We start from the raw sequence: 24,066 nt of genomic DNA on the forward strand, positions 1-24,066 counted from the left end.
GATGTTCTTTCCTTTCCTGTGTGCAACTTACACCTCTATAAAGCCTCCTCTGAGCATAAGAGGGAAAGATGTCCTGGGAAAATAAAAATATACCAAAGGTTTGTATTAACATGCAGCAAAAAGAAAGAGGTGATGTGGAGAGTAGAGCTGCATCTGGTATTTGCAACTGGGCTCTGATGCACAAGCGCGGCCTGCGCTGGAGCGAGGAGTGTGGTGGGTTATGCTTGTGGGAGCTGTGGAGGCGTCACGGGCAGAAAATACGAGACATCACCTAGAAACGGTGTCAATCGCAAGAAGAAAAGCATTTATCAAGCGTTTTCCAATTAGTTGAGTAAGCAAAACCTCAGCTCCTGAAGTTCAATCCCTATTATTTTTTTCTGTATGGGAAACTATGGCTTCTTCTGTGCCAGCCTTTGCATTCCTGTAGTAGCATCAACCAGCTGATCCCATCAGCAATCCCAGATGGCATAAGGAAACACACAGGAGTGTTTCAAACAGAGGTTATCAGCTGTGATGGAAACATCCCTCTGTCTCTTGGCTTATCCGTGCAGATTACTTGGTGTGGTACCAACCCTTGAGAAAACATCTGGGCTGGGCATTAGTTAACTTAAAAAAAAAAAAAAAAAAAAAAAAAAGGTGATTTTGGAGTCATTTGTAAATTCCTTTCACTAGAAAATTACTATAATTGTAGTAATTTCCTTTTAATGGTGTGTGTTACATCTCATTAGCAAAGACATTTGCAGGGGCTCCGTTCGGATGGCACTGTGCCTGTAAGGAGCCCTTGAAGTGCAGACTGTGCTTCTCATGCAGAGCTCCTGTGGCTTTGCAGCTCCAGACAAAGCTGGAAGTGCATCGCCAGCCCTGCTTCCAACAAAATTCAGTTGCTCCTGAAGTAACACGGTGATACTGGAGTCGAAGCAGGCGGATAATCTTCAGGTGGCTGCAGAGGAGCTGCAGATGGCTTTGGGAGCAGATCAGGGGCTGCAGTGAACTCACCCCTTCTCCAGCCAGCAGAAAGGTTGTGCGATGCCATGCAAGGTGCTGTCACAGCTGTTGGGTGGTGCAGGGGACATGGGCCATGAGCTTCACGTGAGAGTGGCAGCTCAGCAAGCCTGATTTAGGATCCTCTAGCAGTCTTCCCAAAGCCACAGATTAAGATGTTGCGAGGAGGCTTGGGGGAGACCTTCTCACTCTCTACAACTGCCTGAAAGGAGGTTGTAGCATGGAGAGTGTTGGTTTCTTCTCCCAAGTAACAAGTGATAGGACGAGAGGAAATGGCCTCAAGTTGCGCCAGGGGAGGTTTAGGTTGGATATTAGGAAAAATTACTTTCCATAAAGGGCTGTCAGGCATTGGAACAGGCTGCCCAGGGCAGTGGTGGAGTCACCATCCCTGGAGGGGTTTAAAGAATGTATAGATGAGGTTCTCAGGGACACCAAAGTTGGGTTAATGGTTTGACTGAGTGATCTTGAGGGTCTCTTCCAACCAAAATGATTCTGTGATTCTGTGATGTGAAGACATTCATCAGGACAGCATCTAGGTAAAAATAAATAGTCTAAAAAAACCCACACTGAATTATTCTGAAAATGGCAGGTGAAACGGTTTCTCCAGGCTTAGGAACCTATTTGCTTTATCCTTTCCCCTGTTCAGGATGACTTCCCCTTGCAGCCGATTCTCGGGGTGCAGTTCCCGGTACCTCTGGGTGTATCTGTGTTACAGTTGGAGCTGTGGCACAGGGAAACTGGGCGAGAAACGATGGACTTGCTACCCAGGACATCCCCATCAGTGCAGTCCCACTGCAGAAATACCTAAATGAGTCCAGCTGCCTGAACTTGGAGAACATCCAGCTTTTGAGGCAGGCTTTGCAGATTAAAAACTCTGTTAAAAGGGAATATTTTGAGGTCTCACATTTAGTGTCTGATCTGCATCTTTCAGATCCATCACAGATCAGATCTGTGGACCTGGAGGTAATTTTTCCTAACAGCTCAGGACTGAAAACTCAAATCTATATTCAGCTTCATTTAAATGAACAAAGCTGCTCCTGCTGAATTCTGAAGGGGCTGGATGAAAAGTCCAGGGTAGAAGCCAGTCCATATTCTTGCTGGCTTTGTGTATCTGCACACATACTCCCAAGAAAGAAATAAAAAAATGCAGTTGTCATTTTTATTCACAGTCCACAATAAAATCCAATTTGCTTACCCTTAGCTCTGCTGGCTCTTGCACACTAAGCGGGGAGGCTTAAAGCACTTTAGAACTCATAAAGTAATAAAAATAAGTAATGAAATATATTCACAAAATAGCTAGAAAATATATGAGAAGTCTAACCTGATGTAATTGAAAATGGATTTAGCAAAATCAGGCTCAGAACAGTGACCTTATTTTGTACATGCTTTAAGCTATTTGTATCACTGAGTGCATTTCCAAAAACTTGGCCATCAAATTTCCTATATTTTGGACGATTTATGATATTGGTTTGATTTTTCTACTGGCTGCTTTAGTGGGTGAGCAGAGCCTGATTGTGCGAGTTAGAAGGTGTAAAAGCCGCCTCCAAATTCTTCAGATTTTCACGATGGTAAATGGTGCAATAATAAAATCCCAGTTGGGGCTTTCTGATGTTCTCTGTTATATCCTTCTCTTTTTGGTTAGTTTTAACTCTGATGACTCTTTTGGCTGGTAATTTGCCTGTGATTGAGTTATTTTGAAAAGACAGAATAAAATGAAGATTGCTCTCTCAGGAAAAAATGATGGCAGAATAGCTGTGGCCTGATTATCTCTTTTCTCAGACGATCAGTGCTGATGTAGGCAATTTCTAGTTGGTGGCATTTGTCCTCGCTGCCAGCTTAGGTGTCGACTTCAAGTACCAGATTTACAGGGGAGGGGAGTGAGAAGGTGAAAGTAGGTTTCCTGCCTTCAATTTGGTTGTCCAGGTGAAAAAGTCACAAAGATTTCTCTAGATCTTAAAAGTGCTGGAGGCTTTATTTTGTTTACTGCAATTTGGTGCAGAATCTCGATTTTTCTATTTCTCTTCCTATCAAAAGTAGCTACCTAGGGCTGAAATGCCCCTAGATTAATTCCCACAGGGTAGGACATGGGTGAGGTTGAACAGTAAAATTGATGCTGCCACTCTGGTGTGATGCCTGACAGATCATCTGGAGAATTTCCCTCTTTCACACCCAGGAGCTTTCAGCAAAAAGCAGGTTCCTAGAAGTCTTATCCACACCTTGGTGAGTGCAGACACTTCTGCTCTCACAAGAAGCTTGCTTTACTGTGACTTTCCTGATAAGACTGCTCCTGGAGCACAGCATCTCCATCAGCTCTTATCGCAGCACGCACCGGCGGGTGGGCCTGGTGTCGGTCATGTTGTGGTCAGCCCTCCTTGCCCAGGATTTTCTACCAGTTTAATTTGAACTGCCAAATCCCAGCCCAGTCTGCTTCCTCTTATCACTCAAGTTCCCCCAAGGCTTCCCTGCCCCCTGGGCTCCAGCAACCTGCGGCTGTCAGGCTGGTTCACAATTATAGATACGCAGCTCAAGGATTATCTTGTTACTCTGCAAGGCTTTTGCTTTGTGTGTTTGCAGAGAACTATGCAAGCTTGTATTAAATAACGATCAGCTTTAAGTGGACTGGTACTTTGTGGTGGTGTTTGTTGGGGGATAACAAGCCCAAGTACTGTTTACAAGTGACGTGTACTTTTATTTGAATTTCTGCCAGGGCTAACCAGTTCTGTGGGGTCTCCAAACAACAAAAAATGAAAGAAAGTTCACTGTCACCTCGTTTCTCTAGAGCCTTTGCTCACCCTGTATTAATTTGGGCTGTTAAATGCCACAAAAAATTTGGTGCATGCTTGTTTTCCGTGATCCAACCTGTCACAGTAGTTGGTACCTGCCTCCCTGTTCTCACCTGCAACTCCACAGGCTGTTAGATAGGAGTCATAGCAGCATTTTGGCTCAGATTTTGAACACTGAGGTTTCAGAAGTTGCAGCAAAAATGTGGCCTGTATATATGGCGCAAAAAAAGTCAAGCAAGAGTAAAATAAAAGGGATAAATAATAATATATAAACTACATAAAGGAATTTTTTTCCCCTCAACTTAAAAACACCCTTATGCCTTTCAGAGGTGAGCAAACTGAAATTTGGATTAGTCTCCTGAAAAATCACTTGATCTTACCATTTCTCCTTGTCTGTGTGTTGATTTACCTGACTTTCCTGGGAATTTAATGCTGCTTCACCTCTGAGTAGAAGGACAAATTTGAGGTGAACAAGCACTGGTTTAAGGTTTACTGAAGTGTGCCATATATAAAGAACTGTTTAGACCTCATGGGATAGAAATTCTGTTACCTTTTGATCATGATGCTTGAAGACATATATTCATTGCCAGTCAGGATGAGAAGAAACCAAACCTTGATCTTGGCTAGGATACCATATAAATAGGAGCACTCTGGGGGAAGCTTCTCATCCAGTTGTGTGATGTGCAGAGGTGGAGAGGGATGGTGTGGATGGGGCTCTTGCTCTGGAAACGGTATTTTTATCTCTTTCAACAAGGGGTGTCACCACTGTCTTAACCTCCAGGTGACACTGGTGGGATGCTTCAAGCAATAGGTACTTGTTCAAGTATAGATGCTTTAGTTTTCCCTAATCAGAAGCAGACAGCAAATCTGGGACCCCTCCTCTGAGCTGTGCATTGGTATTCTGCACCCCAGCTCCTGCAAAGTGGTCACGTTTTGGGGAAGGAATGCAGAAAAACAATATAGGCAGCTGAGCACTCTCTATAGCCATTGTGGTGCTCTGAAAATGATACCCTTTTCACCCAGTGTTGCTGTAGATTTTGTTCTCCTGCTGTGTTCCATTCGTAATTGCCAATTAAATAGACATCTTAGACTCCATTTATCAATGGTCTAAATTTGTCTTTGTCAGACAAGGGAAACTGGGTTAGCATTTGGCAATGCCGGTATGTTTTAGGAGCAGCAGACTTATATAGTTTGGGGAAGAAATATTGATGTGTATGTGGTAAGTTGACTAATTTTGTCCTCTAGCTTCATTTCCTGAAAGAGAAGAAACAAGGTTTATAATTGATTTGATTAAATAATATATTATACATTCTCCTACTACAAAATAGGCAGCATTTCCAGTCTACGAACCTTCTGTGGATATGAATGGAAGGCCTCTAAATAACACATGACCTGGGGTAGTTATCCCCGCCCTGGGCACTGCTGCACACCAGAGTAGTGTCAGTGCCTTGAACAAGAAACTAGAAGTAAATTAAAGTTTCTTCAAAGTTTCTTTTGCCCCTCTCCCATTGCTTTATTACTGAACTTCACAGGAGCTTTCTCCAGATATTCTCACTTTCAGCTATGGTTTTAAACATGTGCTGTACTTGTCCACAGCACACAGACAAAGGTTCCAGATATAACAGTTAAGTGTAAACCTTTTTCACATTATCAGCAAATGTTGCAAAGGAGTCCTACTTATATTCCCTTGTATGTTGATCTGTTTGTTTGTTTTTTTTTAATTTTGTGGTCATTTAAGTAGACTGTATTAAGCCTAGTGTTAAATTAGTGCTGGGGCCAATATATAAAATAATATGCAAAGTGTATGGCCAGAATTTTCAAATCTGGATGTTATTTTTCGATCATTGAGGTAAGACCGGAAACAAGTTCCCCCGAACACTGACTGGCTGCAGGGTCTCTTTGGACCACTGGAGATGGGGCTGTTAAAGTGCCTGTGCGCTTCTGGCCAGGGCCTGTATCAAAATAAACGTTTGAGGATGAGCTTGGAGCTTGCTGCTGAAATTACAGCAAGTTCCTCTCTAGGTGCCCAGGAGAACATTATTAAACCTCTGTCTTGTGACTCCTTCACGTGCTGGTAGGTTTGCCAAGAGGCACCCGGCAAGCTGTAGCCCGTATGGCTGGGCAGATGGATTTTGTGCGTCACCGGGTCCCTTTAGAAGTAAAGACACAACATTAAGGTGACACAGTCCTTGTGTGTTTAAACAGTTGACAACTGAAGCAAGATGGATCTTGTTATGCTTGGTAGCTGCTGTTTTGCATCTCTGTCCAGAGCAGGGAGATGCGCTGTGTTGCGAAGATGCAGCTGGCAGAGGATGGCAAAAGGTGCTGCTGGATCTGTCATTAGTTCCAGCCCTCGCTCTTTTATATGTCCCTTAATGAGTATCCTGCATCATTTGAACATATGGTAGACAAAATGCTCCATGATTTCTTAAATGTAATTCAGCTTTAGGATGAAGCCTGCAGGCTTTTCCCCTTTAGGGTTGAGTCATGCTTTGGGTTAACAGCCCAATTAGTTGCTAACAGCCAGTGCATCCATACCCAGGAGCAACACAGCTTCAGCAGCTCCAGAGCTGCTGGGTCCCATCCTGTACCCATTGAGCTCTGCATTGGTTGAGGGCCAGTTCAGCAGAAGCACTTGGAGGTAGTTTTTGCTCTGAATCTTTAAATTTGAACATAACTCTTGATTTTTCAATCGTGTCCCTTGCTTTGCCCGTTCCCTAACAGTGGCTGTGTTGCTGTTTGCAGATGATGGAAAGCTGTCTCTGGAGGAATTCCAGGCCTTTTTTTCTGATGGAACACTCAATGAAGAAGAACTTGAGAAGCTTTTTCATACCATTGACTCAGACAACACCAAGTAAGTTCCCTGTACTGACACTCTCCCATTTCACAGAGACTTTGGATCATTGTATTAGCGTGCAGCAGCAGTGCTAAGCCCCCCAGAGGCTGCAGGGATGCAACTTGCCTTGCAAAACTTTGCAAAATCTCCATTTCTGCTTGGATTGTGTCTCCTCGTGATGGCCACTATGACTCCCTTTCGCTTGGTGTATTTTTTCAGACCATTTTCTTTAGTGCAACATTATCATTATGGCATCTGAAATGATGCTTAGTTTTGCTCCTGAGGGCATTTCAATGGCTTTTCAGCTTTTCCACTTCATCTAAAAGCTTCACTGTGTTATGAAAGGTAACTGTGTGAATGTCTGTAAGCGTTGTCCTATCCAGCTATTTTACACACAACAAGCTGGAATGATTTGTGGTCTTGTCTCTTTGTGATTACTCTGTGTCCCCTGTGCTTGGACTGTGCCTGCTTTGCCTCCCATCCAAAATATCCCCTGGTGCAGTGATTGCTCTAGCAATTAAAAGAAATGTGTCCCCTTCTCTTCAAGGTGGAATTTAGCTGCGCAGGGGCCAGCCCAAGCCCTGCAGCTGCTGTTGCAGATGCTCTGCCTCTGCTTGGATCCAAGCAGCCCAATGTGGCTGTACTTCTGTCCCTACAAAGCCCAGGTGAGGCAGAAAGGGCGAATGGATGGGTCCATGAGCAGCACTGCGCTTTCTGCATCGCAGCTGCAGTGGCAGCAGGGAACATGATGGCAGAGGAGAGCTCTAGGTGTGCTTTTGTTTGACATTGCATCAAAGTTGAACACTAGATATGGCAGCTGATTGCTTTCGCTGAGAATCAAGCTTTTGCAGGCTGTGCCGAGCTGTCAAATTAAGGTGACAAAGTCTCTGGCAGCCCCTCCACCTGCCTTTTGCCATCTCTCCCTCAGCACTCCCTCTGACTGCCCTTGCCTTTCATGGGGTCTGAGATGTTTGTCAGCCCCCGACAAGTGTCTGGCACCTGCGGTGTTTGGGTTTGGCATGAAGCCGTAGAGTCAGCGGGGCCCGGTGGGAACCCCCCTGCCAGCAGCTATTGACGGTGCTGGGCACCGGCACAAAGGACACAGCCGACTGGTGGGTTTTCTCTTTCCAAGAGGAGCCCGTCTTCAAAAGCCTGAATAGTTTAGGCTGTTTGGAAATACAAATGAAAAGCAGCTTTGAGTTATATCCCAGTGTGACTCTTGTTCCTCTAGAGAGAAAAAAAAATCTGTCCAAAAAGCAGATGAAAAGAGAATCCAATTTCAAATGAGAAGTCTTGCTGTAAGTGCTTAAAAAATAATAGTCTGGTTAATTATAAAGCGTTCTGGCAGCAGGTAGATTAAGTCTTGCCTGTGTGAGTGCTGCTTGCTTTGCCACCTATCCAAAACATCCCCTGGAAAGTAGCGATCACTCTATAGTGTGTTGGCACCAAAGCAGCAGATGTAAAACTCATCAACCTGGTACAGGGGCTGCTGCCGATGATGTTTCTGAAAGCAAAGCAAATGTGACGTTTCTCAAAATCCCCTCTTTCCAATGTGTGTACTTCTCAAAGTGTATTCCAAGATCAGAAATGCCAAAGACCAGCTTAATATATACTATTCACTGAATAATTAATCAAAGGAACTTCAGTAATCTTATTACTAAAATGAGCTGAGAATGATCCTTCCCTTGTAGTTGTTCCTCTTCAATAGACACTAGATGCTGCCTTGTGCTCTGTGGGTCTATTTATTGAGCTCCAGGTGATGCTCCTGGATGGGCTCTCTATTAAATCTGGGTCTTGGGTGCTCACCTGCACTCTCATCTAAAGTAATTTATAGCATTGCCTGAGTTTGTCAGCTTTCATCTGGCCTTTGGAAGGATGCAGACGGCTGCTGTGTAAGCTGGGGTGTCTGAGGGTGTGTGGATGTTTCTCCTGACCTTCTTGAAATGGGAAGCTGGATTGCAGTCCAGTTTTGCTTGGGGATTGTAGAGAACATGCAGCTTGACTCTGACCCTTAGTAAGGGTTGTCTTCGAAACTGGACAGAGAGGACATGTGCAACTTCTAAGTGTCATGCAACAGTGCTGCCGGCAAGCAAGGTCTTGCTGAGCAGGTCCTGAGCATGGCAAGGGTCCTCAGTAGCATTTCTCTATTGCTAAGCTGATTTGATCCAGTCATCAATACCCATTAGAGACCAATATTCACACAGAGCAGTGTAGCATCTGCTGTTCTTGGCTGAAAGAAAAAGCAATGAGTTGGTCAGCCTTCCAAGTTAAATCCTTGCATCAAATTGGCTCTTGCTTATTGATTTGGAAAGCATAGACACTCACAGCAAATTTATCAGTTTTGGGGAAGAAAATATTCCTCTCTTTTTGTTTGCAAGAGCTCTTTCAGTCGTCAGAAAACCCATTTCAGAGCCAGGCTTCCTTGTGCAGAAGTGTTTTTCACGTGAAACCAGTAGTTTGCGTGACTGCAGTCTTGCATCTAGCAGAGTCTTTCCAATTGTGTGTGTGCTCTTCACCTTGCTCTGCCTTTTGTTCTCTGCACAGTACACCAGCAAGTCTGTAGGAGGTTGGGCAGGAAGGATGTTGCCTTCAGCCTCCACATGCCCAAGCATTAGGTTTGCAGTTTCAAGTGCTGCTGCCACCGAGCAACAGGAGTGGAGTGGAGCTTGCATTTTTTCTGTTTTACAGGGGAACATAGGAGCGATACTATCCTTGTCTTTTCAAAAGGCTCTTTGAATGTCAATTATTTGCTATTTGATTTAAGTTTATTTATCTTTAAACCTGGTTTTTGATATCCATTGTATCTCTGTCTTTCTCTTATTGCACATCATGTTTGTTTAGTGCACAAAACAAATTTGCTATTGAAATTACATTACAGCTAGAGTAGAAAATGAAGAAAATTATGTTCCTGCTGATTATTAGTAATTGCTGTTAGCAGCCAAATTACAAAATGTTGATTCAATTTCCTGGAGTATTTTTAGGAGCAGGGAACTGCCTTACTGGAGTAGACAAAATTAATGTCTGTATCGGTTTCTTGACTTGCTTTAGTTGGGAAAATGGTGGAAAGGAGAAAAATTGGGCAGACAAATGAAAGATGAGGTTGGTTACAGATGCAGGAGTAGCTGTGCTGCTGTGGCTGGGAAGTGGGGTCCTGTTTCTGGAACCACAGTCCTCCGGTAAAACCCGTCCTCGGCAGCAAGGTGTGGTTAGGAGGATGCTGAACTGAAATGAGATACCTCAAAATAACCCAGGGGCATTAATGTGGCTCCTTCTTCTTGATTGCTGGGGAAGTGTCTCTAGGAAGCTGATGATGTGACACGATGGGGGGCGTGGGCTCCAGGCACCTGCCCTGGGCTTTTATCACCAGGTATCTCCATGACAGGGTATGAGAGCTGCGCTGTAAGTCCCATCATCACTGGTTAGTTCATCTGGCAACAGGAACATGCAAAATGTATTTCAATCCCTTCTTTGCCAAAATCATATTCATAACCTGCTGTTGCTTAAAAACGGTGATCAAATGATGTTTTGTCTCCATTGCTCATGCTGGCTGCCCTCCTTCCCTCCTCCCAGCCGGAGCAGGAGGCAAAAGCAAGATGTTGCTAGGCGGTTTTTCATTCTTGGTTTTAGCGGCTGTTTCAGGAGGTTTCAGCAGTGCTTTATAGGGAGCTGCCTGAAGATTAATGGGAAGGTAATGATATGTTACTATTAATATCACTGCTGCTGGAATTGCACAAATTATGTGTATACACACATTTAAATATATATATATTTGGTTTAGTGGTGGATGAGGGCTTTATAGAACGTTAGATTGACATTCACCTGGGAAATCTTGTTGTATTTGCAGAATTATCTACAACTTTCCTTACCTTTTCTAAAGCTATGTATCACTTTTTAAAGGAAAAAGTCATTGCAAATGGAAAGTCGGACAGTTTTAGGGTCACAAATGAGCAGATGAAACCCTCTCAAAATGTTAGTTTGCTACTGGATGAAACTTGCTCTGTCTGACCCACAGTTTCCATCTTCTTCCAGCTCCCTGGGCCAGTCCTTATCCATGCTTCACATCCCCTTGGGTGGAAGAAGCACCCCTCAGTCCTTGTGAAAGCAGGGGGAGGTCAGACATGGCCAATGACAAACTAATTTGGTCCTGGCAGGGGATTTTCAAAATTCCTTTTCTAACATCTCATAGACTTTTCATAGCTGCAGAGGACAATCCTTTGGGGAGAGATCTCACTAGAGCAGGAGTTCTCCGAGGAGTTGTACAGGTCCATTCACAAGGAGCTAAGAACATGACATTAGCATTCTGCTGCTCTGTCGTTTATTATCTCTTCACTAGGCTTATAGCTATTCTTTTAATTGCTTTATTTTTTTTTCTCCCCTCTCTCTAAATGGGCTCTTCTCTCCAGTGGCAAACACTAGAAAAGGTTGGAGTGTGCATGTAGGATAATTAACAGAAGCAGTATCTCTTCTCAGAAGCCCATCACAGCTTCCCCAGACTGTCACTTTTGCTGGAGGATTGTGACAAATAGAGAACTGAAGATGATGGGGTTCTCCAGCCTGTACCATGTTCAGCAGCGTTCCACCTTTTGCCCTTGGTGGGGATTATGTGGGGCTGCACATAGAGGGGCAGTGATGGGGGATGGATGAGAAAACGTGAACCCTCAGATGCTGAACAACATCCTTCCTGGAAACATGATTTCCCAGTCCCTCAGCTGCCCAGATACCACACGGAGCTGTATGATAAATCGGAATAATTTGAGGTCACTTTGGGGTGCAGTGATATCATGGGCTCCAGTTAGGGCAGCCACCAACCTGAGTGCTGTGCTCAACCCCAGAGCTGCACAGGGCCACCCCCTGAAGCAAGTAATGATGCTGATGAACTTCTCTGCCTGTGCTAATTAGTCCTGCTGTGAAGTGGAACATTTTAGCCCATAACGTGTTGTGCCGGCACAGCCGTGCCATTTCCAGAGTGGGAGCTTCAGGTTGCCCTGGCTTTTGCAGGGAGGTGGGGCACACCTGGCCCCATCCAGAGTGTTTAAACAGCTGCAATCCCAAGCAGAGATGCTGGTAGTGCCAGCCTGCTGCCTGGCAAAGTGAAGCTGGTGGAGATGGGTCCAGATTTGGGCTGGCACGATGTGACAGCTGCTCCTCAGGGTCTGACTGCAAGCGCTGCTTCCTTAAGGCTGATGGAAGCAGAGCAAGTGAGGAGGGGCAGGTCTCTATTTCACTGGCTGTTAATTGTGTAGGAGAAGCTGTTAAGATCATGTTAGAGCTAGAGAGGGATATGAGCAGGAGTGAGCTCTCTCCTGCAGTTGTCACTTGCTGGTTTTGTGTGTGTTTTGTGCAGAGCATCGGTGCCAGGCTCTAAGGAGAGGGAGGGAGCACGGCAGCGTGTGCTCCTCCTGCCTGGCCTCCCCAGCCCCTTCCTCCTCTAACTCAGCTGGGAAAAATCCACCCAGCTGTTGTCTAATTTCTACCCTCTGCTAACATCACCAGGGCATTTGTGGGGCCAGAAACTCTCAAAATTGGGCTGATAGCTTGCACGAATGAGTTTTGTTTCCCTGTTACTTTGATTGCATCAATACCTAGAGAATAAAATTTGTTTATGTCAGACGCTGTGCAGATACCCAGTGCCTGTGGCTACGGCACTTAATGTTCTGCAATGGTGAGAAGCATCCAAAGAGTAGGAGGAGGTGTTGGCAAGGTGCTGCTGGTGTAGTTTGGGGTCCAGGCTGATGCTGTTGCCCATGCGAGGAGCTAAAGGAAGATGTCTTGGTAGCTGCCCTGCAGGTCTCTGGCTCAATGGTACTTTGAGCTCTGAAAACTCCTGGTTTGGTGTTGTATAAGAGCAATGCAGCTTTCTAGTGAGGTCAGAGACAAAGGCAAAGGAGCTCAAAATCTGTTCCTGAGTGAACAGCAAGCAGCAAACATCTTGCAAGGAAGCTTGATGTGTGCTAGTTAAAGTTACACCCTGTGCTCCAGCTGATAGCCTGTGCAGAAATGGATCTTCACATCACCACAAGTGAACACAAGGTTCTCACACCCTCCTTCCAGCACACAGCCCTGCTCCAGACCCGGAGAACTTCAGTACCTTTGATGAGGCAGCAGCCTGCGGTTCTTCTGCTCCAGTAACTACTTTCCTCTGGTGGAAGAGGTCTGTTGTTCTCACTTTTTGTTCTCACCCTCTGAGATGCTCTACCTTCCCACAATCTGTGTTTGGTCTGGTGTCCTTTGGTGTGGAGAGACTCCTGAGTTTTTCTCCAGGCCTCTGCAGTCCAGTCCTCTCAAAGTTGAACGTGAAGTCCTTCCACTTCTTGGGCAAGGAACAATTATGATTATGACTGAGTATTTTTTTCCTGTTTTTTTTCCCACCCCCTTCCTTAATCTTGGCTATTTACATTGGAAACCTGATTCAGTGAAGTGCCGGATTCGTCTGGGAGCCGAAGCCCACGCTATGGAGATGGATGTGCTCATTGAAACCAACTTAATTTTTGAATATTGAATGTTCTCAATTAGCTCTCTGGGAAACAAACTACGGATGGTATAATCAGTTGAGATTTTGATTAACTGATTCAAGAGACTTCTTGTCTCTTCTGAAAGGGACAAAATGATTACACAAAAATTATATGTCTGGCTCTAATTTCTGGCTCTTGAGAGCCTGGGCATTTGGTGGGTTTTGTGGAAGAAGTTTTTTGAGTCCTAGCTTATTCTTCTCTGTACCGACATGTCACTTGTGCTATACTGTGCTCTACTTTTCATTTAAGTGAAGCAATGCTTGATGTCAAAGCTGGTACTCAGCAGCTGCGTGCTGATAGTGCTATAAAACATCTCAGGCTCACCAAAGAAAAGGAGCTTTTAAAAAAAAACCAAACAACAACTTGCAGGGAAGGTCATTGGGAGAAACACAAAGCTGGAAAAACTGCGAAGAAACTGATTTAAACAAACATTTGAGAACATTTTTCTATTTCTAATCATGTTTCCCAGGTGTTTTTCCAGGCAGTTTCTCAGCGGGACCCCCGGAGGGGGCCTGTTTAATCTGGCAGCGAGGCAGATTGGAGCTGGGAGCTGCGGGATGGGGTTTACTGAGAGGGCAAGGACTGGGAAGGATTTATCTGTGCAAATGGAGTGGAGAAGTATCACACTGGAGGGTTTTGTTGCTGGGATTGGAGCCTGGCGGCTTCTTTTTCGGACTGTGCAGGGCCGTTCTGCATCAGAGGTTTCCTTTTCTGGGGAATGGAAAGATACCAAGATCTTGCATTGAAACCATAAAAGTGACTAAGCTATTTAATTCTAATCAGCTGCTTGTGTTCGAGTCATGTAAGCATTTGAAGAGATTGTAGTGCTTTATTTTAACCTCTGGTTTTACAAAATTGTCTGTGTGTGTTTTCTGAATGAGCGTGCATAGGGTACAAGCTGTCTGCCTTGGGACTGAATTTGGGGAAAGGATTTTTAAATCACTTTTCAGTGACGGGATAAGAGAATACATCAGAAACAAAGATATTGGGAAAATATGGGCACAGAGTACAGGGATTTCTTGCTTTACTGTTCTTTTATTAGTTGTGTGTCACATATCCAAACCTGAACGTTTGTTGCTCTGATTTCTTCCTCTCCTACACAGAACTTTGGTGACAACCAAGATACTCACAAAATCTAAAAGAAGGAGGAAGCTGATTTAATTTTAACTCATGTTCTCAATGTCTTACCATTTGCTTCTGGCAATTAGCACGTCATTCAGCTGGTTTCAGAACAGTATAGTTTTTTCCCTGTCTCTTTTGCAGTTCAATATTACAGAGATTACAAATATGAATTAGATTAGTCCAGGCTTCCTTATAAAGTAGAAATAGGCAAAATGTTAAATGTTCATTCATCAAAAAAGCCCATTTCTGAGTGACTCATACTGTTGGCAGTTTGTGGGGGAAGAAGGAAAAAAAAAAAAAAGAAAATAAACTCTTTTCCCCTCCCAAAAAATAAGGAAGGAATTTGTTTTGATGGTTTGCTTTGTAAAATGAGGTAAAAGAAATAACAAGAGGTTAAAAACATGGATAAATGACTTATTTTGATGGAAATGAGAAGGCCAAGAAGGGAAGTTTGTCTCTATGAGGAAACAGCTGGAGTATTGCTTCAGTGCAAGCCACAGAGAGTTATCAGTGCCATTAACCTGCTCCTGTGAAGGTGAAAAATCACCGTGTCCCTTGGCTCTCTTGCTCAGGGAAGACGAGGACACCAGCACCGTGGGTCAGCAGGACAAGGGCGTTCAGTCAAACAGATGCAAGTGGCTCTTCTCTGGGTGACTCAGCCCTGCAGGGTCCACCACCAAACCCCTCCAAAATCCAGGCAGTGATATCCAGTCCCTGTTCTGCGTGCATAAATCTTTTTCACCTTTATAAATGGTGTATCACTGGATTCACACACGTATCTTGTTCTTGTCCCTGTCATGGTAGGCACTTGAAGAGCAGTGGTGGCTTTGCAAGGGCCTCCAAGTTCCCTGTGGTGGTGTTTGGTGAGGAGATGGTCTGAGCCACTCCAGTCACTGCTTGGCATCATAGAGTCATTTTGCTTGGAAAGTACCCTCAAGATCATCAAGTCCAACCATTAACCTATCTCTGGCACTAAACCACATCCCTAAGAACCTAATCTACACGTCTTTTAAACCCCTCCAGGGGTGGTGACTCCACCACTTCCCTGGGCAGCCTGTTCCAATGCCTGACAATCCTTTCCACGAAGAAATTTTTCCTAATATCCAATCTAAACCTCCTCTGGTGCAACTTGAGGCTGTTTCCTCTCATCCTATCACTTGTTACTTGGGAGAAGAGACCAAACCCCTCATGCTTCAGCCTGCTTTCAGGTAGTTGTAGACAGTGATAAAGTCTCCCCTCAGCCTCCTGTTCTCCAGGCTGAACCCCCCAGGTCCCTCAGCTGCTCCTCGGAGAAACAGAGATGCTGCATAAATGCAAGCGAGCGGTACCCCAGAGCTGCTCTGATTGCAGCCGCTGCAGGGCGTGCATGTCGCGATTCTGTCTGAATGCTGTAATGTGCTTGTGGATGTTGGTGGATTTTAACAAAACAGCTGGGAAAATATTATTGAACTGGCCAGACTGGGAAAGCACTCGTGGGCTCAAAGGCTGAGCAGCGGATGGGAGCCCATCCAGAAAAACCTTTTGTTTCTTTGTATTTTAAAGCGCTCTGTCGAGCACTCTATGGCAAGAGGGCCAGGTCATGATTTTGTAAACGAGCATCATAGGTTGAAACCATTCTTTTCTTTCTACTTCTAAAAAAAATTTGCCCCCCCCCAGATGGAATCCCTATTATACTACGCCAAAATAGTTACAATAACTATCCCAGCAATAGAGTTGACATTATGGAGCAGTCCAATTGCATCACAAACAGCTGGTATTTAAAGGTCTATTTTGAGGCTGATCAACTTGAACACGCCTGGCAGCAAAATTGATGCGTTGTTAGCTCAGACGCAATTGCTGTACTTAGAGTTTGTGAGACGCTTATGTGAGATGAGGAGCTCTGCTTACATGTGGGCTGTGACGCAGGACACAGGCTGCAAGGTGCAGGCTCAGCGCGGGGCCGGGATGCCGAAAGTTAAAAAAATTATGAAAATAGCACCAAAAATATCTTACTGTGTTTCCAAAGCAGAGCTGTTGGAAATACCCTGAGAGCAAAAAGGGTCACCTGTGCCACCTCTGTGCTGACCACAGAATGTACACCCATCCTTCTGAGGATTGTAGTCCTAGTTTTCCTGGCCCTGTTTGAGGATTATAGTCGTAGTTTTGCCTGGCACTGTTTGGGAATAAATTAAATGATAGCTGGTATAGCCCAGTGTATATACACACCGGCCTCAAGTATGTATATAATAACCAGCAACTAAATAAATTTGGGAGTGCCACCCCTCCTAGCAGCTAACTTACTTGTAGGCTGTAATTAAACCTGCCTTCTCTTTCCTTTGATGTACTTGTGGGCAGAGTGATATTTTCAAGATCAAGTCATCCACCCCACCTCTCTCAAAAAAGATGAGGGTTTAGATGCAATTTATTAGTGATTTGGCACACGTAGAGACTTGAACATGTTTAGTACTGTACTAAATGTCTGTTTTATTTAAGGTGGTGACTGTGCTTAGAAACCAACTGTTCGATTAAGCTTAGTAAATCAGCGTGCTGCATTGATATATTTTTCAGGATATCAATTGAACTGTAAATAGGCATTTTATTGTGTTGTCATCTTGTTTGGAGTTTTTATGAGCTTTTCAAGATATTTTCTTTTGCAAGTGCCTGATTAGAGGTTCTGTCCACCTCTGTCAGAGCAAAGAGAGAAGATGTTGATTATTTTAATAAACTGTGAAATGTACAAGGTACAAAGAGATACACAGGAGAAGCATGCCTTAATTACCCAAAATTTTCTTCTGTGGGCTCTTAACATGCAGATCCTGTGTGGCTCATTTGGATACAGAGAGGGGGGAAAAAGAAATTTCCCTTGCCCACAATGGAGTTGCAGAAGGCTGTGTTCACCACAGGTGGCTGTGGGCATCGAGGTGCTGAGCTTGTGGAGGACAGGCAGGGAGAGCAGCCATGGGACCTCTTTGCCTTGGGCTTCTCCTGCACTCCACAGAGTTTGGGGATTTGGATTCATGATCAGCACTCTATGGAAAAAATGCAACTTTATGCTGTATTTTAGGTTTCTAGAAGCGATAGGGCAGGAAGGGCAGAGCCTCAGTGATGCTGAACCCGGCTCATTGGTGGTACCCAAACCCCAACTGCAGAGCTGTGTGACAAAGCATGACAGTCTAGCACCAGCTGACAGCCCGAAATGCCATATTGCAGTTGGTGATGAATGAACAAACAAATGTCTGGTACTCCACAGGTGCCTTTTTTCAAAGTGACATTTATTTTTCTTTTAACTAGCAAGAGCTTAGAGCATATTTTTCCAACAGCAACCAGAACATTTGTTTCATTTTTATCCATATTCAGTCACTTTCCTTGGTGGCCTTGATGATTAGAGCTGGATGTTTTGTTCTGTCAAATACTTTGCTGCATAGAAAATGTTATTTGGTGTTTTTGAAACCACTGATGAAATAAAGCATCTAGACTGCATCAGGGATGGTTTGCAGCCTGGGACTTTCTGAGGATGTGGGAGAGACAACTGGCGTCTTCACCGTCCTGTTTCTGACACCTGCCTGCAGCTGTAGTTAGGAAATCAGGTTGCACGGAGGCTTGCACAGGGCAGGGTGGTGTTATAAATGTTGTAAAGGCTTCATAAATGTCCATGACTGCAGAATAAATCCATATGCCAAGGGAGTGAGGAGCCGAACCGGCCTTGAAATAGAGCAGCAGGTGGGAGTCTTTAAAAATTACAAACTAAGCAGATAACAAGCTACGTTGTAATGGTCTCTATGGTAGATGTCGATTCTCCAAAAGCAAATGGAAACTCTCAGAGTTGTGCTGCAGAAGGAGGGTGTTACAAATGAGGGGTGCTTAATCCTCCCTGCCCTGACAAAGTGCCCATGTGGGTTTTATCAACTGCACAAGCAAGAGAGGGAATATTGCTGCTAGCAGGTGTTACTGCCAAACCAAGCCCCGGTGGTGCACACGTGAGCTTTCTGCTCTTCATCCCTTGCACATCATGCACTCCCCTTGGCCATGGTGAGGAGAAAAGGGCACATGGCCTGTGGGGGCAGCAGGTCACTTGCAGGAGGCTCCAAAAAGCGTAAACCATCATTGCAGAAGATTTTTTTTTCCCTTTCCAAACCCAGGAAAATCCACACCAAAAACCTTTCCTCAAGGACAGTGAGCTTGAAAACATGGCTGAGGTCAAGGGCTCTGCTGGGACAGGCGGGGATGGATCCCGCAAGGGAAGACCAGCAGCCAAGACAAAATCACAGGGGCAGAGGTCCCTTTGGCTGCTGTGTCTGTACTTCGGCTTTGATGGCTTTGGACTTCAGAGGTTCTCTTTAGCAGGTTTAATAGCCTCTTCACATACTTTTTATGAGGTTTATTACTGCTACAAGGAAAACACAGTTGCATTGCGGGTCATGGGCTTGGAGAAGAGACGTCTTCCGATCACATCCCTAATTACTGCTCACGCCGAGTGCTATGACAACCTCCTTTCTGCAACACGCTGCCAGGCAGGACATCTGCACTTGGCTGTCGCAGGCTTTTTGGAGCAGGTCCAAGCTCCTTTGGACCTGTTGCTCCCCAAAGTGTGCCGCCCACCTTTGGGATTTGGCATTATGACAAATCAATTAGGAGTTAGTATTCAGTGCTAACCATTGTTTTGGGTTTTTTTTCCCCCTTTTCCTTTTCAATCAGAGCTGGAATAGCCTTCATAAGGCACGCACCATTCTGCTGAGGTATGAAAGCTGCTCCGAGCTCAACTCGGCGTCTTCTGATACGGTGGGGAGGATGTCAGCAAGCAGACCTGCTTGTAAACCCTGCACCCTGGGCTGTGCAGTGGCTGTAAGGCAATGTGGCACTTGGCTGTGGATGTGACTGTCCCCAGGAGAGCCACCAGCCACACTCATAGCTCTGCTGAGGGGTTTCCACATTGGGGAGGAGAAGGAGGAGAGAGTTAAGGTCTTCGGCTGATCTTCCCCATAATGATAGAAGGTCAGCTAATCTCTGGTGATGCTGAAACCACAGATGTGGATAGCTGAAATGCTTTTTGTCTGGTTTGGGCAGTGACAGCCCTACCTGTCAGTGCTCAGCAGGAAACCAGGACCTTCTGGTTTCTGTTTTGTTTCTGCAGGCACAGCAGGTCTGTCCTGGCCTGTGTGACACTGTAGCAACCTCACCGGGACTTGTGTAGGGAGGGAACAGCCATCAATTCATATGAGTCAAGGAGTATGTTTTATCCTGAGCCTGCCAATTTTGCTGTGTGCTTGTTTGTACTGAAGTTCAGTTTACCTTGAAAAATCAGTGTTTTCCAAATAACTGGCTTGCAATGAGGGCTCTACTGCTCTAGTGCACAACTTTGGGTGCTAGCATTTCCAATGAATATGGTCTTATGGTTTCAAAACTGGATCTGGGCAGTGTCTGTATCAATGAGAATGCAGATGGCTTATCAAGGCAAGGAGCCAGAGAAAGCCATATTAAAATATTAATATTAAAATATTAATATTAAATGGGTCTGAATAAAGGTTTGCTGTGCAGTCCTCCCGCTGCTCACCTGCTGTCTTGCTGAGCAGCATTAGTGGCTGTGGCCATATGTTGTAGAAAATAAGTGAAACTTCCCCTGTCGTGGTCATCATGTGCCTAAGTCTAGAGTAAAGCTGTGCAAGGAGCTGGAAGGAGCTGCACCCTGGGTTTAGGTAAGCAAAACGTCTTTGGGGACAACAGCCTTCAAAGCAATGGATGAACCAAAATCCTGCTTATAGCAAGGGCAAGTAGGAGGAAAGAAACTGTCTCCCAGAGTACCTAGAAACCATTATAATCCCCAATCATGCAGCACAGATGATGAGGCTCTTCGTAATATGAAATCTATATGTGAAAACTTAATACAAAATTCCCCTTTTCCTTCTCTCTGTTTCTGGGCAATTCTTTGTCCCTATTTTTTTCTTCTCTGTGGTACTAGCACTTCAAAGAAAAACATGATTCACTGCTGGGCTTTCAGACCTTCTTCCTGCGCTCCCCAGATGCTCGATGATGGAACATGTGGCAAGGGAAGAATAAAGTTGTTAGTTTTCCTTTGGAGAAGGCCAGGAGCCCCTGTGGGAGCTATTCCCTGTAGGTGCTTTAATGTAAATCGTTGTGCTCCAGTGCTGGAAACATTCCAGTGGTGATCCATATGGACTCTGCAAACACGCTTCTGTTTCATATAACACAAATTTAGGGGGAAACCTCTGTCTGGAGTGAATAGTGAACCCAGCCTCAGCTCATGCGAATGAGCCATCCACTCTAGGTATTTAAATAGGTGGTACTTTCTGTCCTGCTGGAAAAAGTAGAGCTGAATGAATAATCCCTGCTGTTTTTTAAGACTTGCTGCTCACTGTCTTTCTCATCTGTACTGAGTCATGTGCAGGGCACATGTGCCTGCACCAGTATATGCACCTCTGAATTATTCCTGATGAAGTGCATTGCAAAGTATATTTTCAATTTATTTCATGCAGGAAGCAGAGATAAAGACCATCCTTTAAAGTAAGAGCCAGGTGGTCACCAGAGCCCTGACTGCCAGCTTGCCGTGGCTCAGGAAATTAAAGCCAAAACTGACATATGTTGTGAATACTTGTCTGCCGCTGTCATTGGAAGCTGCAGCTGGCTGGATGCACTTCTGGTTGTGGACTGCCTTGGCATATGGTTTATGCTGTTCCTTTGCATGTGGCATCTCAAATTTTGGAAGTCCTTTTTTACTTCATACCATAAGAGTGGAGCTTTTTAAAGCCAGTGGGCAGGTGAAGGAGGTGCTTGGGTAGGTCTCGGAAAGGATTTAGCAGGGTTCTCTGGAAGAGAATGATCATGGGCTTGGAAATCGCTTAGTTCTTTAGAATTAAAGTTATTCGACTCCTGGCTGGCATCCAGTGTTTGGTATTTCTCTTGCTCTGCCTGGTATAATTTCTCTCGCTCTGGGGTTTGTGTAAAAATGCTTCTTTGAGTTCAGAAACTAATGATCAAGAGTGACCATCTGTGACCCCTTAGTAGGCATCTGGATGTACATTTTCCACTTCTGAGCTGTTGAGATAACACAGTGCTGTTGCTGCTGGGACTAGAAGGCGTATCATCAGATATAATAATACTTTCCAGCTGCATATGTTTTTTAGTCTTTCCTAAATGAAAGTGAGTTTTGCAGGTGGCTAATGCTAGAGGATAATTTGTTTCCATGTTTGTTTGAAGCCTTGTAGCAAACCCAAAGCTGTGAATTGAAGATGGAAATAAAAGTAGAACATGATTTCAGAAGAAACTTCCATTTTCTGTGCTGGTGAAGCAACTAAGCCATGTGGCTGCTGATGCAAACCTTTCATCTGCCCAAGTAAAAGGGTTATTATCTTCAGCTGAAGCTGATCAGGTGTTGAGTGGCATTCAAGCACCACATCCAGGCAGCTATTTGCATGAGAAATATGCTGTGAAGATGAGACTTTGATGTATTTGCTACTGCTGAATTCCCATTATGTTCTTGATTGTGCCGCCCATTGGGAGAGCCTTGGACATCTTTCCTTGGCTGAGCTGGAACTGAAGGAGGGAATTTCATGCTCCACTCCTTCACCTTATCTTTCCTGTCTTCTCATAACTTTCCTGCTCCTAATTGGTTGAGTGGTTGGAAGTGATTGAGTCACCATCCCTGGAGGTATTTAAAAGATGTGTAGATGTGGCACTTAGGGTCATGGTTTATTGGTGGACTTGGCAGTGTTAGGTTTACAGTTGAACTTGATGATCTTAAAGGTCTTTTCCAACCTAACTGATTCCATGATTGAAGAGAACCCTGTAAAACAGAGATGCTGGGAAGGAGAGAGAGAGATGCTAGGCAGTAGTCTCATGGCCGGGACTGTCACTGGCAGTGGACCAGGACAGCTCTGGCTTTGCCATGCTGAGTCCTGAAGAACTCCTGGGGTGCTGTCTGGGTAAGCTGCACTGGGCTTGCTTCTTACAAGCTAAAGCAAATAACTATGGGAAAATTTCAGATTTTTTTATTTTCCTGCTGGAAAAATATTGATTCACTCAAAGTGTTGGGCTGATCTGAATCAATGCAGCTGGATTTTCTGACCTGAGAACTGGAGGATATGTGGGGGACCAGCACCCACCCAGAGATCTGGCTGCTGGAATACTCAGTTTGAGTTTGTAATCCCTGGGCTGTTGGACACCTTTTCTACAATGTGCCCTCTGTCTGGTGTTGCCACCCCACCTTTCTCTGGGAGAAAATCTCAAAAATGGCAGTGTGTTTCAAGAAAGGCAAGTAGAGAAGAAAAAAAGCTTATAAGTGCTTTGAACCCATGGAAAAACAGCAGAAAGTCAGTACAGGGGCAACTCTGATAAAAGCCCATCTGCTGGATAATCTGCAATCAAGGATGTGGCACGGCAAAGAGGCAACTTCCTGGGGATCCTCATTAGCTCAGGCGCTCATCAAGCTACATGCTCACATTTTAACATTGGGTGGGGTTTTTGAGGGTGAAACATGTTTCTTTCTGGAGTGTGCAGGAGGCACAGTGATTATTCTGGGCAGCCTCTTTCTGCTCGTGTGGCAGTAATTACTCCCTGGGCAAAATCACTTAATTAAGCCCACTGAGGAGATGCTCTCACAGCACGGTTGTTGCTCTTTAAACTCCCACGAATGAGGGGGGGGTATCACGCTTTGAGGATTTTTCTTTTTCTTTGAAATAGTTGGATGCAAACCAGCAGGGAAAACTATTTCCCTATTGCCAATATGTTTATCTGGTCAAATTATCCCAGTGTATTTAAACGATGGTGGGTGGTGAGCAATAAACAGTCCTTTATGTGGCCAAATTAGTTTATGGCTTGGACTCTAATTTTTCAGAAGATGCTCTAGGTTGAAAGCTGAGCGCTCGTGTTTTGCTCCTATTTCTATCAGAGAAATTAGGTCCCAGGTGGCAAATGGAGGATCTTTGCCTTGGAAAGTAATCTCAAAGGGTGCACATCCCCAGCAAGAATGGGGGTGCAAGGTTGTGCTTCTCCACGTCACAGCTTCGTTGGCTGAAAAACAGAGAAGAAGGCTTGAAACCAAAAGACCTGGAATTTCTTTATTTTTCTACTTTGATGTAAGAAAGACTTTTGTTTTGGAAAGTAATCTGATAGATGCGGCCTCCACTATGCAGAAAAAAAAACCCTGTATAACACAGAAGTCTTTAATGATCTCTTAATTTAAAGTTTCACTTGAAAATTATTATATTATACTTAGTTGGGTTATGGCTTCAATAAATTCTTTAATTAGTCATACTATTCATGTAAGAATGCTTAAAATTAAAAGCTCATTCACAGCCAAGTGTTCTGGTAGCTGATTTTTTTTCCTGGAAAAAATGAGAACAACTTGTGATTTTTCTTTTTATTTTGTTGAGTCTTATAGGAAGGTTGATTATTTGGCAGCTGAAAGAAATTAGTAGCTAATGCTCATCTAAATGTTTGAAATGAAATTCAAAGGGCTTCACAATATGTGACCACTCCAAACACCTCTAGCGCTCATGGGGAGCAGCCACCTCCCATTTCGTGAGAGTTGAAACCCAGATCCTGAATTTATTCCATCAAAAAAATCCTACTGGCAGGAACCCATGGGCTGGTTAGTTACTAAAGTGTTAAACTGCCAGAGCAGCTTGTAAATGGTGTTGTGACTGGGTAGTGCCCTTCCCTGGTGTTGCGTGTCCAGCCATGCAGGGCTCATGCTTGCCAACAAAACCCCCATAACACCGATTAGGACGTGACTGCATCTCCGCAACATTCCTGGCAGGCACGGTCCTGTGGGATGTAAACATCCCAGGAAATGCTGTGAGTCCTGCTCAAGTGCCCT

At 44.6% G+C, this 24,066-nt stretch overlaps 1 protein-coding gene across 4 annotated transcripts in view; it reads left to right on the plus strand.

The window, feature by feature from the left end:
• The window catches only part of NECAB2 (N-terminal EF-hand calcium binding protein 2), an 83,799-nt gene that overhangs the window by 34,009 nt on the left and 25,724 nt on the right, over positions 1-24,066 (plus strand). For all 4 annotated transcript variants that reach the window (XM_065028917.1, XM_021290775.2, XM_065028919.1 and 1 more), the window contains one exon: positions 6,531-6,639. In XM_065028917.1, coding sequence (XP_064884989.1) covers positions 6,531-6,639 — 109 coding nt within the window. The remainder of the gene's footprint in view (positions 1-6,530; positions 6,640-24,066) is intronic.

Source organism: Columba livia, chromosome 13 (assembly GCF_036013475.1).
Source record: "Columba livia isolate bColLiv1 breed racing homer chromosome 13, bColLiv1.pat.W.v2, whole genome shotgun sequence".
Taxonomy (NCBI): Eukaryota; Metazoa; Chordata; class Aves; order Columbiformes; family Columbidae; genus Columba; species Columba livia.